Genomic DNA, 13,628 nt, shown 5'->3' on the forward strand with positions numbered 1-13,628 from the left:
ACAGAGTGATTGCAAGAGTGGCCGTATAGGTGACTGTGTGGTTGTGTCAGTGACTGTATAGGTGAGAGAGTATATGCTTGTATCTGTATGAATACATGAGTGGGTGTATGGAAGGTCAAGTTGAACTTTGGGAGTTACTTTGTGTGGGTGGAAATAAAGATTGCCACATGAAGTTATCCGGTTTGAAACAGTAAGGACATACGGTATGCCAGCTCACATTGCGTAGCACACAAGATTGGGGGCTGTAAGGTTAGAAGCGTCGTGCAGTTGGACATTCTTGCATAGTAATGAATGACTGCCATTGTGGTCCCACTTTTCACCTGTGAGAAAGTTCTGTATCCTCTTTAACACAGCGATATGTAAATGGGAGAAACCACTGCTCGTAAATAAACGCGCTACCTTATGTAATTACATACAACATGACAAACAACATGTACACCTAGCAGACAGAACGAAACTACGTACTGTGGGAACCGTGGCTAGCCATGTACACAAACCAAACATAGCACCTCTGCCACACAATGCAGAATGCGGGGATAGATGGGAGCGAAGTATGTGCGAAGTTGGCAAGTGATTCTCAATTATAAAAGTATACAATGCAAAGTGCTGAGGGGATGTGCCGGACAGACTTGAGTATGCAGAGCACAGACATGTACATGTTAACATAAACTGATGGTCTATTGAGTGAAGTGGACAGTGGACGCAACCATGATAGTACAGTCAGTAGGGAAGATTATGAAAACATAGCGCGTACGTGCCCTCTCCACCCCCCCAATCTTTAGCGCAGTGGGCTGGCTCGGCGTATGCAAGGGTAGCGTAGGGGTATGAATAAAAGGCACGTTTCTCTGGGTGTGGTTCTCTTCCGGAATGGCGAACATGTCTGTCAGGTCTGTGCAGCTTACACTGCCACGAGGCTGATGCCGTGAGTGAAGATGGCTACGGGAATAATGCTCTCAGCCTGCTGGTACCCAGAAACCGTCATGGCTGCTGCGACGCACATATGCCCCACAGTTCACCTTTTGACACCGGCGTATGTGAAAGAGGGCCCACCAAGTGCCGGCGGAAGCTTTTGGGCAGAGGTCTGCGAGCTGGGAAAGCTCCTGAGATCAACGCTGGCTACCGCGACACAGGCAGACAGCGCCCAGCCTGAGGCCCAGCACCGTGGAGTGCTCTGTATACTACTAACACAGTAGTCCAACAGTGGAACGGTGTCTTGATCCCACAATGGACGATGTTGGAACTACATCTGAGAGTGAAGATGAAGGTACTCCCTTCGACCAGGTGCAAGCAACTCTAGGTCCCAACAGTGGAACGATGTCTTGATCCCAGAATGGACGATGTCCGATATTACCTGCTGCTTGTTGTTTTTTACAGAACTCCCTCCGTTGAGGTGCATCAGACTCTTTGCTTCCGTAGCTAACTGCTGCACATGATTATTGGGCTTGGCTGACTGCAGTTGCTGGAGTACACCGCGGTACAGTAGGTCCGAACAGTGAAACGGGGTCTTGATCCCACAATGTACGATGTTAGAACTGCATCTGAGAGTGGAGATGAAGGTACTCCCTTCAACCAGGTGCAACCAACTCTAGGTCCCAACAGTGAAACGATGTCTTGATCCCAGAATGGACGATGTCCGATATTACCTGCTGCTTGTTTTTCAAAGAACTCCCTCCGTTGAGGTGCATCAGACTCCGTGCTTCCGTAGCTAACTGCTGCACATGACTATTGGGCTTGGCTGACTGCAGTCGGTGGAGTACACCGCGGTACAGCAGGTCGGAACAGTGAAACGGGGTCTTGGTTCTGTGATTGAGGATGTTAGAAGTTAAAGTCTGTGATGATTTCTTTGTACCCCCTCCAATCAGGTGCAACCAACTCCGTGCTTTCGAATCCAACAGCACATGGCTGTGAGGCGTTAATGACCACTGCCTCTGGCCTACACTGTGGTCAACAGTGCTCACAATTCTGATCGAGTGGTGATTGTTTAATTAAAGAATCCAGTAGGCAACCACAACGTCTATTGAAATATACACAATAGCCTTTTAGTATATTTGCTTGAAGAACTTTTTTTAGATGACTTATAGGTCTAGTACAATGACCAAATTCTTCTTGGTAGTGGTAAAGAACACTGAATAACAGTCTACACAGTGGACAGCAGAGATTGCAATTCAAATTGTTTTGATTTATTTATTGCAGAGTTTTTATGTTGTATTTTGTGAAGAGGAAGTGAGAAAAAGTATTCATGGATGACTGTGCTCACTACTGCCTTCAATTTACACTGCAGACAGCAGTGTTCACAATTCAGATCAAGTCGCTATTGTAGATGACGCAGTCCTGTAGGCAAAAGACATTGCTCCAGTGCGCTCTGTCCGCACCACGCATACGTATCATCGCAGGGTCCGCACACGGTTTTGTTGCTTTGCATATGACAAACTGGGCAGCTCAAGTCCATGCCACGTGGCTGTGGGCCCTTGCTAACCGCTCTCTTGCCTACACTGCAGACAGCAGTGTTCACAATTCAGATCAAGTCGCTATTGTAGATGACGCAGTCCTGTAGGCAAAAGACATTGCTCCAGTGCGCTCTGTCTGCACCATGCATACGCATCATCAGAGGGTCCGCACACGTTTTTTGTTGCTTCGTGTATGCTAAACTGGACAGCTCAAGTCCATGCCACGTGGCTGTGGGCCCTTGCTAACCGCTCTCTTGCCTACACTGCAGACAGCAGTGTTCACAATTCAGATCAAGTCGCTATTGTAGATGACGCAGTCCTGTAGGCAAAAGACATTGCTCCAGTGCGCTCTGTCTGCACCATGCATACGCATCATCAGAGGGTCCGCACACGTTTTTTGTTGCTTCGTGTATGCTAAACTGGACAGCTCAAGTCCATGCCACGTGGCTGTGGGCCCTTGCTAACCGCTCTCTTGCCTACACTGCAGACAGCAGTGTTTACAATTCAGATCAAGTCGCTATTGCAGATGAGGCAGTCCTGTAGGCAACAGACATTGTTCCTAACACAGCCCGCCCGCAGCACGCGTCATCGCTGGCTGCACACATTCTGAATGCTTTAGATGTGGCTATCTGAGTGCACTAGACCTTATGAACCCTTTATGATACAATCTTTTTGTGTATTATTTCAGATCTAGTGCCTGTATCAAAGTATACCACAAGTTATGGTTCTTTTACGATAGAATCTTTTCTGTATTATTTCACATCTAGTGTCCCTACCTTACTGCAGCACAAACTATTGACCCTTTTATTATTGAATCTCTGTGTGTGATCCAATGATTACTGTTGTAGTTGATGCATGATACTGCCCCTGGGCCGTACCACATTACATTGTGCTGTGGACAGCGTATGCAACCATGTTACCTCTGGCAGTGGGGAAAACTGCTGTTATGTAGCTTTTAGATGCATGGATATCACAGGTGGAAGGCTACTTTACAGAGCATGAACATTGATAAGATGATGGTTGCATGTTGTGCGTAGTGTCAGATATATGTACATAGCAAAAAGTTTTCAAAAAAGCTCTCTAAGCAGAAGAGGAGTCTCTCATCAAACGCTATAGAGAGAATGACTAAAATGGGTGGGGTCCTCCAACTGTTACAATGGGAAATGTTATGAACTAATCAAATACTTTTCTTTAAGGTCACATGGCAGTCACGCACCGAGCGCGCAAGGAGGTCAACGTGATTTGGCGAAAATATATTTACCATAATATAAGTTTATTACAGTTAGAAATGTATAAATGTTTAAAATATTTTAGATTATCGCTTGTTCTCATATACACTTTAAACTTATTTACATATAGTTTTGAGACAAAAAAAATGATGGAATGGCGTACCGTGCGCGACACCATACGTCTATGACGTAACACAGGGCCTGGCAGCGTGCAATTGTTACATACACAACACGCAGCGGGCACGACCCCATACGTACATGACGTAAGGCGCAGCTTGGTACTGCGTACCCGTCGCATACCAAAGTAGCAGCTGGCGCGACCACATACGTATATGATGTTACGCGAGACGCGGTGCCACAAACCCATCAGATATGAAATGCGCATCCTTTATGAGTTTAGTAATATGGCGGATATGATTCACGTGCTGATGGAGCTTGGTACACTACCGGTACGGGACTTCAGTTTTCTAAAAAAAAAAGAAAAAAAAAGATATAGATACTTTTTTTCAGATATAAAACATTACATATTTTTTTAATTAATTTAAAAAAAAGGATAATAGAGTTCCAAAATATTACCAAAAAATTAAAAAAATATAGATTTTATAAATATTAAAATATGAAATTAACATTAAAAAAACTTTTGAAATTCACTGAAGACACCATAGGTTTTACCCGCGTTATAGTTAGGAAATAGCATTTAAAAAACCTTTGAAATTCACTGAAAAAAACATAGGTTTTACAGACATTATAGTTAGGAATTAGCATTTAAAAAACCTTAGAAATTCACTGAAAAAACCATAGGCTTCAGGGACGTTATAGTTAGTTGGACATTTGACTCATATAAAACCAGAGAAATTCGCCTGTTATAGTTAGTTGAGCTAACTATAACTCGTGCGCCTGCAATGCACTGGTGATGACGTCACCAATTTACATCACTCATGACATGGTCAGTGACATCACTGATGACATCTCAAATGACATCACTGATGACATCACTGATGACATCATCCACGTGATAATCTGATGGACATACTGATGGCCTAATATAAACTTTGATACACGCACTCTAAAATACAGACTACTAGTTTTGAAACCATACACACAACAATGCCATCTACTACATACCACCCACTTTTTCCTAGGTCTACACTCACATCCACTCACTTATACATGCAGTTACTCATCAATACAGTATTTTAATATGCACTCATACACCTATACATACAGTGACAGTCCGCCACTCATCCATAGAGTTACTCACACACCTAGTCAGTCATGCAAAGAATCAATCCCATACCCATTTACTCATGTATACAGTTATACACACCAACTGCGTTATTTATACACACACCACATCACTTATTTATGCAGATACTACTGTCTTATACAATGACTGATACAAGCAGACACTCTTTTATACACCTACTCTTCAAATAACTTACTGTCACGTATAGTCATTTATATACTCCAACAGTCACATATACTGCCTTAAAACATATGTAGTTACTCACACATATACCAGTGAGACATTCATTCACTCACCAACACACCCATACACACACTAACTCACCCATACAGCCCGTCCCATATGTACTTTTGTATCCATACAACCAGTGAATCGCCCACTCAGACATGTATGCACAGTCACACACCCCCCCACCCACCCACACAGACACTCAGGCACTCATACAGATACTCAGACAACAAATTAATAACCCATATAGACACTCATGTAGCTACTCACCAACCCATGGAGCCACTTATACACCAACTGGGACACTAATACAGACTTTCACACAGTTTAGTCACTAACCCATACATTCAGTAACACATGTTCAATCACTCACTTATACAGTCAGTCACGCACCTACTAAATAATCCATTCAGGCACTTGTAAATCCACTCATTCTTCAATACACCTTGGCATAGATATATATGAAAAATATTTAAACTTTACAGAAACACACATTCATTGGATGATGTCATCAGTGATGTCATCATTGATGTCACTGACCATGTCATGAGTGATGTAATATGTGATATCACCAGTGCATTGCGGGCACGCGAGTTATAGTTAGCTCAACTAACTATAATTGGTGAATTTTTCTGGTTTTATATGAGTCAAATTTCCAACTAACTATAACGTCCCTGAAACCTATGGTTTTTTTCAGTGAATTTCTAAGGTTTTTTAAATGCTAAATCCTAACTATAACGTCTGTAAAACCTTTGGTTTTTTCAGTGAACATATATGTATATATATATATATATATATATATATATATATATATATAAGAAGCAGGAGACCTCTGAGCCCAGAGGTCAAGAGTACACGCACTCACTCGGAATCCAAGGTTAAATTTTCAGTTCGTTTTTTTATTCCAAAAAGAAAAGTTCTTCAGCACAGCACTGCCAGTCAACAACAACACTGGCCCAACGCGTTTCGGTTCTCACTCGAACCTTGATCACGGGTTACCAAACACAGTGGTCAGACATTATTTATGTCAGTTAATGCTACTACTTCCTGTTTAAGCACTTGCAAGGCATGCTGGTCATTGTAGTGCGTGTGTTTGCGAATTGTGCTGGTAAATACACAAAACAAAATTTGTCAAAATGAAACAAAATTAAACTCCGGTAACTAGCGGAGAGAATGCTAATTTAAAGGTTAAACATAATAACAATCCATAAGTGGAACGCTACAGGCAACGCAGTAGATAGTCAAATAATACTGACAATAATCAGATAAACACAAGGCATAGTGTTCAATGCAAATGTTTGTGTGACAAGTAGAAGAAAATTATTTTGATATATGTGTATATCATATTAACCCTCTAGTGGTGTTAATAGCACTATGTACAAGTCTCATGTGAAACTACAAATCACAAAAAGAAAATACACCCCTCTGGTGGGGAGGCACATGTTGACACCAAATTCAACTGATACAAGTGAATAAACAAAAAGGCCAAAGTCCGCCTTCTAGTAGGGGTTTGGCATATATTCAGGTTAATGTGCCTAATTAGTCCGATAAAACTCCTGCATTGAAATAAACAAAGAGAAAGTTTTTTTACAATTGGTCAGTATTATTGTTTGACTGCAAGGCTGGGGTATGTTGTAAAATTATACCCACAGAGTTCACAAATGTACAAAGAGTTCCTCATCCTGGTTGAGTCCGTACGGGGTCAGAGTTCTGAATGACACAATATGCTTGGATTCTTTTTGGCGGAGGAGTTTTTCTCTGTTCCTGTGCCACGGTCAACATAGATCGTTCAAATGCCATTGCCAAGCATATGGAAAGCTCACATGACAGCAAATGGGAACTGCTAAGCTACTATGCCATTGAACATGTGCCACCTTTGGATCGTGGAGGAAACAGAGAAAAACTCCTCCGCCAAAAAGAATCCAAGCATATTGTGTCATTCAGAACTCTGACCCCGTACGGACTCAACCAGGATGAGGAACTCTTTGTACATTTGTGAACTCTGTGGGTATAATTTTACAACATACCCCAGCCTTGCAGTCAAACAATAATACTGACCAATTGTAAAAAAACTTTCTCTTTGTTTATTTCAATGCAGGAGTTTTATCGGACTAATTAGGCACATTAACCTGAATATATGCCAAACCCCTACTAGAAGGCGGACTTTGGCCTTTTTGTTTATTCACTTGTATCAGTTGAATTTGGTGTCAACATGTGCCTCCCCACCAGAGGGGTGTATTTTCTTTTTGTGATTTGTAGTTTCACATGAGACTTGTACATAGTGCTATTAACACCACTAGAGGGTTAATATGATATACACATATATCAAAATAATTTTCTTCTACTTGTCACACAAACATTTGCATTGAACACTATGCCTTGTGTTTATCTGATTATTGTCAGTATTATTTGACTATCTACTGCGTTGCCTGTAGCGTTCCACTTATGGATTGTTATTATGTTTAACCTTTAAATTAGCATTCTCTCCGCTAGTTACCGGAGTTTAATTTTGTTTAATTTTGACAAATTTTGTTTTGTGTATTTACCAGCACAATTCGCAAACACACGCACTACAATGACCAGCATGCCTTGCAAGTGCTTAAACAGGAAGTAGTAGCATTAACTGACATAAATAATGTCTGACCACTGTGTTTGGTAACCCGTGATCAAGGTTCGAGTGAGAACCGAAACGCGTTGGGCCAGTGTTGTTGTTGACTGGCAGTGCTGTGCTGAAGAACTTTTCTTTTTGGAATAAAAAAACGAACTGAAAATTTAACCTTGGATTCCGAGTGAGTGCGTGTACTCTTGACCTCTGGGCTCAGAGGTCTCCTGCTTCTTATATACACCGGCTGTCCTACCGGCTGTTCCACGCACCCCCCAGACCGAAGAGCGCCGTTCCTCAACCCAGGACACCACATGCTTATATATATATATATATATATATATATATATATATATATATATCAAACAATTCCTTAGTGCGCTTCACACTATACAGGACATGGACTCCACGAATTGAGGTGCTCAAAATACGAGTTTATATTTTCTTCACCCAGCATATTGCCCATTACGCGTTTCGACTTCTTGCTGTAGCCTTGATATATATAAAATATGTGTGCTCTGAGGTCAATGCTTATGAGTTTGATGAGGCTTCCCCTGGAAGAGAACTAGTATTACAGGTAAGCAATTTATCCATCTGGCCTCTTAATAGAAAGTCTTTCCTGCTAACCCATCTCCATTGGTTCTTTCTTCTAGGGCTTATGGCCCGATAAACCGATTGTAATTCTTCCATAGGCAATGGTCTTGATATCGTGTCAATTGATCTGTGGACCAAGTAGCTAGCTGCCTGAGCAATTCTCTCAAAATACATGATTAAATCTAAGTCTTCCTCTGCTGTGTATTTTTGCAAAACTACAGAGGGGAATACTCTGTGCCCCTTTTGTTGGCCTAGCGCAGTATCCAATTTACATGTGACGGTATCTTGATTCTGGAACACCAGTTCTAACTGCCCAGACTGTGACTGAGGAGCCTTTTGGAAAGTCTCACTCACCTGCTGGGAAGTGGACATAAAGTTCTCCCTAGCACCCTCCAGTTTATTTTGGCCATGGGCTTGTTTTAGGATTTAAGCTTGTATTCCCTCTCAACCCATTCTTGGCACCACTTTGTGGAGGGATGATTGGTAATAAGGCTTAAAAAACTTGCTGTTAATTCGTTTTGCAAATGTGGCTTTTTTGCGATTACAGTCTTAAAAGACAAATAAGGTAAGTTTTACAGACTTGTTCACAGCACTGTCCTTTTTGAACTAAGGAAGAACTTTTCTTCTCCTCCCTAAGGCATTAACTTTTCTTTGTTGCTTCTCTCTCTTCAGGACAGCAAAAGTGGCGCACAAGCCTCCAACATCCTAGAAAGCGAACGAAAATACTCAGGCAAGTGTTAACAAAAAAGAACCACAGTGAAAGAAATCATTATGTTCAGCCTTGGGATCTTGCGTTTTCCTCTGGTTCTTTGTCTTGGGTTCATTGTCAATATATCTATTATATTCCTCCGGGTTACAGGTCTGTCACTCTCTCCTGTTTCACAGGTCTAGGTCATATGTAACCTTTAAAACATGCTAAGGTTACTTTTTTCTTCTTTCTAAGAAGCTTGTCAGGGGCCTTTCCCTCTCTCATAGCAACTCCTTTCACACTAGAGTTCATTATCTGTCCTCACTAGTGGCCTCTTGTCAAGGAGACTGGGCAAGCAAAAACATTAAAAGAACGAAGAGGAGAGAAATAAACAGCAACAACAACACAAAACCCTATTTCTGCAACTTTCCCTCCACCTCCCGCTTTTTGGAACTCCCTGGGTTCCACAGCCATCCAGGACTGTGGCGCACTAGTTTGCGGTCATTGGTGGCATCCACCACTCCTCTATTCAGACGTCTTGGTCCTGTTCTTCGGTGTCCTCTCTTCCATCAGCATCTTTTTTTAAAAACTTTTTTTTAACTTGTTTTCATTGGCATTTAAAGTAGGCAGAAACAGATCATGAAAGCATTGGGTCACAATACACAATCACTGAGGGCGTCATATTACAAGGTGAACCTGAGAGAGCGTTCATGTGTAGTTGTTACAGTGATGTGCAACTTAGGGAAAATAGAGCGTTAAGGGTAACAGCAAAATGTGAGTGGGCGGCAGGGTCTTCTGCAACACTGCACTTGAAGATAACCGGATACATGTGTTCCTCAGTTGCCAACCAGTGTAAGTCAGATAAAACCCAACTCTCTCCAATAAACTGGATCCTCACTACGATGTATCATTTCCCCATGGCTAGAAGAGTGCTCATGCTTCATTACTATAACATCATCCAGTAGAATTGTAGAGGCCAACATATGTAACAATTAAACCAAAACTGAAACAAGCTGGTCTGACCTAGGGGTTAAACTGTCAAGCTAGTTGAAATATACCAGGGTGTCTAATGTGTCAGGGAGATGTCTCTCCATCGAATGTGAAGGGGGCACGGAAGGACCTAACTGTGTGTGTACTCTGGTAGAGAGTCTAGTGAATAAACTAGGGGGGAACAATCTAAGGGGAGGAGACATAGTCCCCCCAACCCCTGAGTCTCGGTGCCATGGATGGAGGTACATTAACTCTCTGGGGCACCACCCATACACTCCCCCAATGAGGTGTCACAGTCCTCCTTCGTGTCACCTGAAGGGGTGTCTCCTGACCCAGCAAAGTGTGTAGCCTGCGCCTCCAGGTCCCCAGCCGAGTCCTTCCCTTGATGTTGCAAAGTCTCCAGTACCTCCGCCCACAGTCCCACCAAGGGGCGTCTATGCACCCCCCTTGGCATCTTCTCTGATCAAAGCTCTATCCTCTGCCCATGCCCTAACCATAATGTCTCTCGTCCAAAGTGCTGTCATTGGGTCAGTCCCTGATTTTCACATCATTGCTGTTCGCCACTTGGCCAGTGCTAAAGTGAGATCTACAAATCGAATACCTACTTTTTCCACCCAGGGCCTAGGAAATAACCCTAGGACGCAAGTCTCCACCATGCATTGCAGCATGCGTTCTAGAGTGGCGTGTGTGAATCACAGATTCCCAGAATGGATGCACCCTTTGACAACTCCAGTCCATTTGGCCAAAATCGGCAACCAGGACTGAGCACCTGGGGCAGACTCTCGGCTCCCCCCATATTTAATTTGCCGTCTATGGGGCGTCAGGTAAGTCATGTGTACATAATTGATTTGAATATGTTTCAACTGCATGTTACTGGAAATATGTTTGGGTAGGCCACAACCCTACTCCATTCCAAATCAGAAGGGTTACATCCTAGCAGAGTCCCCATCTCCTCCTGAGCACCCCAAGTGAGTTCCAGACCTAAACACACTCCTGAGTTCCAATCATTTGGCCTGGGAGTGCAGAGGAAAACAACAGTCATCCAATGAAGCAGGGCCATAAATCATGTAAACACTGTCCCAGGTCCATAGTCTAGGTGCCTTCATATCAGCTCAGGTCATCTGCAGGTTGGACCTATCTCAGTGATGACCACTGAATCCAAGTCCAAGGCCATTGATGTCCGTGTTCTGGAGAAGTACCATATGCCACTCCTGACTGGTGTGTCAGCTCTATCTCCACCACAGCTAACAGTGCCTCTGCTCTTTCTCACTCAGTCTGTGAGAGTGACAGTTTCTTCAAGGAAGCATCCCTGTGAGCACCTCATGCCTGCTTCTTAGGGCATTGTCAAGGAGTCTATGACTGAGCCCTGGCCTTGGGGAGTGGCTCATGAAGTAGGTGGTGCCATCGGGGATAATCAGTAATGTAGCAAGGAACATCATCAACTATTTAAGTCCTTCTTCAAGGAGGGCCTTTTTAACCTTGAAGAATGATGGTCCCTGTGCCCGGACACTGGCTGTGAAATCCGTGAATATAGAGACCCTACTATTGTCCACAGTAACTGGGACTCTAGTAGGTGCACTCTGGAATCTGATGTCCCTGTCCCTGCAGTGCAGGAGTTGTGCCTCCAAAGGGCCGGGTGGGCGTACTGGTGCCAGTGAGTGGGCCGGTACTCTATGCGCCCTCTCCAGTGCAAACAAATGTGTACAACAGTTGGGAGCACCTTCTGACTGGAGCCAGTTTTCCAAGAAAGCCATCATGTCAGGATACTCTTCCCCCTCGGAAAGACCCACCACTTGGATATTGTTGCGACAATTATGCTTTTGCGCGTCATCCTTCCGCTCTAGTAGGTGGATTCTTTCAGAGAGTGTAGGAAGGTGGAATCTGACTATATAGTTGCCCCCACTTTTTTCCTGGTGTTTGAATGGTTTTTGACTAGTCTGGCTGGGATACTGCTATCCTGTAACGCCCTGAACGTCTCAGGATCGTTTAACAGACACGACAATGAGGACGCAACCACTTGTGAAGGGTTAGTTCTTTTAATGAAGGCAAATAAAATACAAAGAACAAACAAAAGTTATAGTCACTGGAATCCTCCAGGCTAAGTACGTTACCAGCCCACAGCACGGATGGTCCTAACCGTCCTCTGCATATACGCCGATCCCGGCGTATGCCAACAGAGGGCAGAAATGAAATGGCCGACAATGCCAATCGGTAGGCTGTGAGGGGCACGAAGAGTGTTGGGGAGAATCGAGGAGTCAGGGAAACACCCAGCCGGGGTCTCTACCTGAAGGGAGCAGCCGCTCAACCTCTTCCTCAGACTGCACCGGGACGCGGAGTCACCTCCTGGTGATGCGTCACCGATACCTCAATCACAAGCAAGAAGACTGAACCGAGAGCAGCCGCTCGATCGATCCTGTGGACTTCCGAGTCTGTAACGCGGCAAACACCTCCTGGTGTGCGTTACAGCTGGCAGTCCCTGTGTCTCTGGTCGGGCTGGGAGTTACGACTCCAACCAGCAAAAGCGCCACTGCGCTTGGACTCAGCCGAGTCAAAAAGCGAAGCTCAATGGTTGACCGGTAGAGCTTCCGGGTCCTTCACAGGTGACGATGGGGCAAGACACGGCCCAGGGAGTAACGACTCGACCTACCTCCGTTCTTGCCTTACTGGAGCACCACTCCGGAACACTGCTCTTCACGAAGCAGGTACGTCGGTGTAAACACAATATCCGACAGCCTTGTACCTCCCGGTTCCTCCCTTTATAGGGCGTGTTTTCCTTGAGTTATGTAACAGCTCTCCTGTTTACATAAGGGCGTGTTTCCCTTGAGTTATGTAACAGCTCTCCTGTTTACATAAGGGCGTGTTTCCCTTGAGTTATGTAACAGCTCTCCTGTTTACATAAGGGCGTGTTTCCCTTGAGTTATGTAACAGCTCTCCTGTTTACATAAGGGCGTGTTTCCCTTGTATGACAGGAATTCTTGACATATCCAGGACCCCAGCCTATCTGCTTACTGCCTTAAATGATTGGTGTGCATATTAGATGCACTAGTGATTGGATACTGTGGTACCTTATGAGCCCCTAGTATATGGTGCCTTAGGTACCTAGGGCATAGGCACTTCACAGGCCTACAAGGGGCTGCAGCATGTATTATGCCACCCCTGGGAAGCATTCTCAATCTGACACCACAGCCCTGCTACTGCAGCCTGTGTGAGGTAGTGTTAGCACTCCTCACAGAGGTATAGGTTCCTATATCTCACCATACACACACATATAAACCTATCAGCCACCCCTATAGCAGGCCCTATCAATCCTGAGGGCAGGGTGCTTGGTTTACTATGTGAGGGGGTGCCTCTGCATGAGCAGGACCCCTCTGCAGCTGACAGAGTCTATTCTCTGTGGCTGTTTGTGGATGCGGTTAAACCATATACTCTTAAGTGCATTATAACCTAGTGGTAAATGCTAACTTTGGAATGACTGCATCAAAACATGTCGTGTTTGGTGTCAAACAACTTGGAATCATACCCCCACACCAGTAACTGGTGTGGGAGTATGATCCCACCCTTCTAGAGGGGACGATATGTACCCACTGTACTTAGACAACAGAAA

The 13,628-nt window shown here is 44.1% G+C and overlaps 1 protein-coding gene across 4 annotated transcripts in view; it reads left to right on the top strand.

Annotated features, from left to right (window-relative positions):
- The window catches only part of LOC146808505 (transient receptor potential cation channel subfamily M member 2-like), a 2,014,188-nt gene that overhangs the window by 683,810 nt on the left and 1,316,750 nt on the right, over positions 1-13,628 (top strand). For all 4 annotated transcript variants that reach the window (XM_085623584.1, XM_085623586.1, XM_085623585.1 and 1 more), the window contains one exon: positions 9,019-9,076. In XM_085623584.1, the coding sequence (XP_085479710.1) occupies positions 9,019-9,076 (58 nt within the window). The remainder of the gene's footprint in view (positions 1-9,018; positions 9,077-13,628) is intronic.

This window comes from Triturus cristatus, chromosome 8, assembly GCF_964204655.1.
Source record: "Triturus cristatus chromosome 8, aTriCri1.1, whole genome shotgun sequence".
Taxonomy (NCBI): Eukaryota; Metazoa; Chordata; class Amphibia; order Caudata; family Salamandridae; genus Triturus; species Triturus cristatus.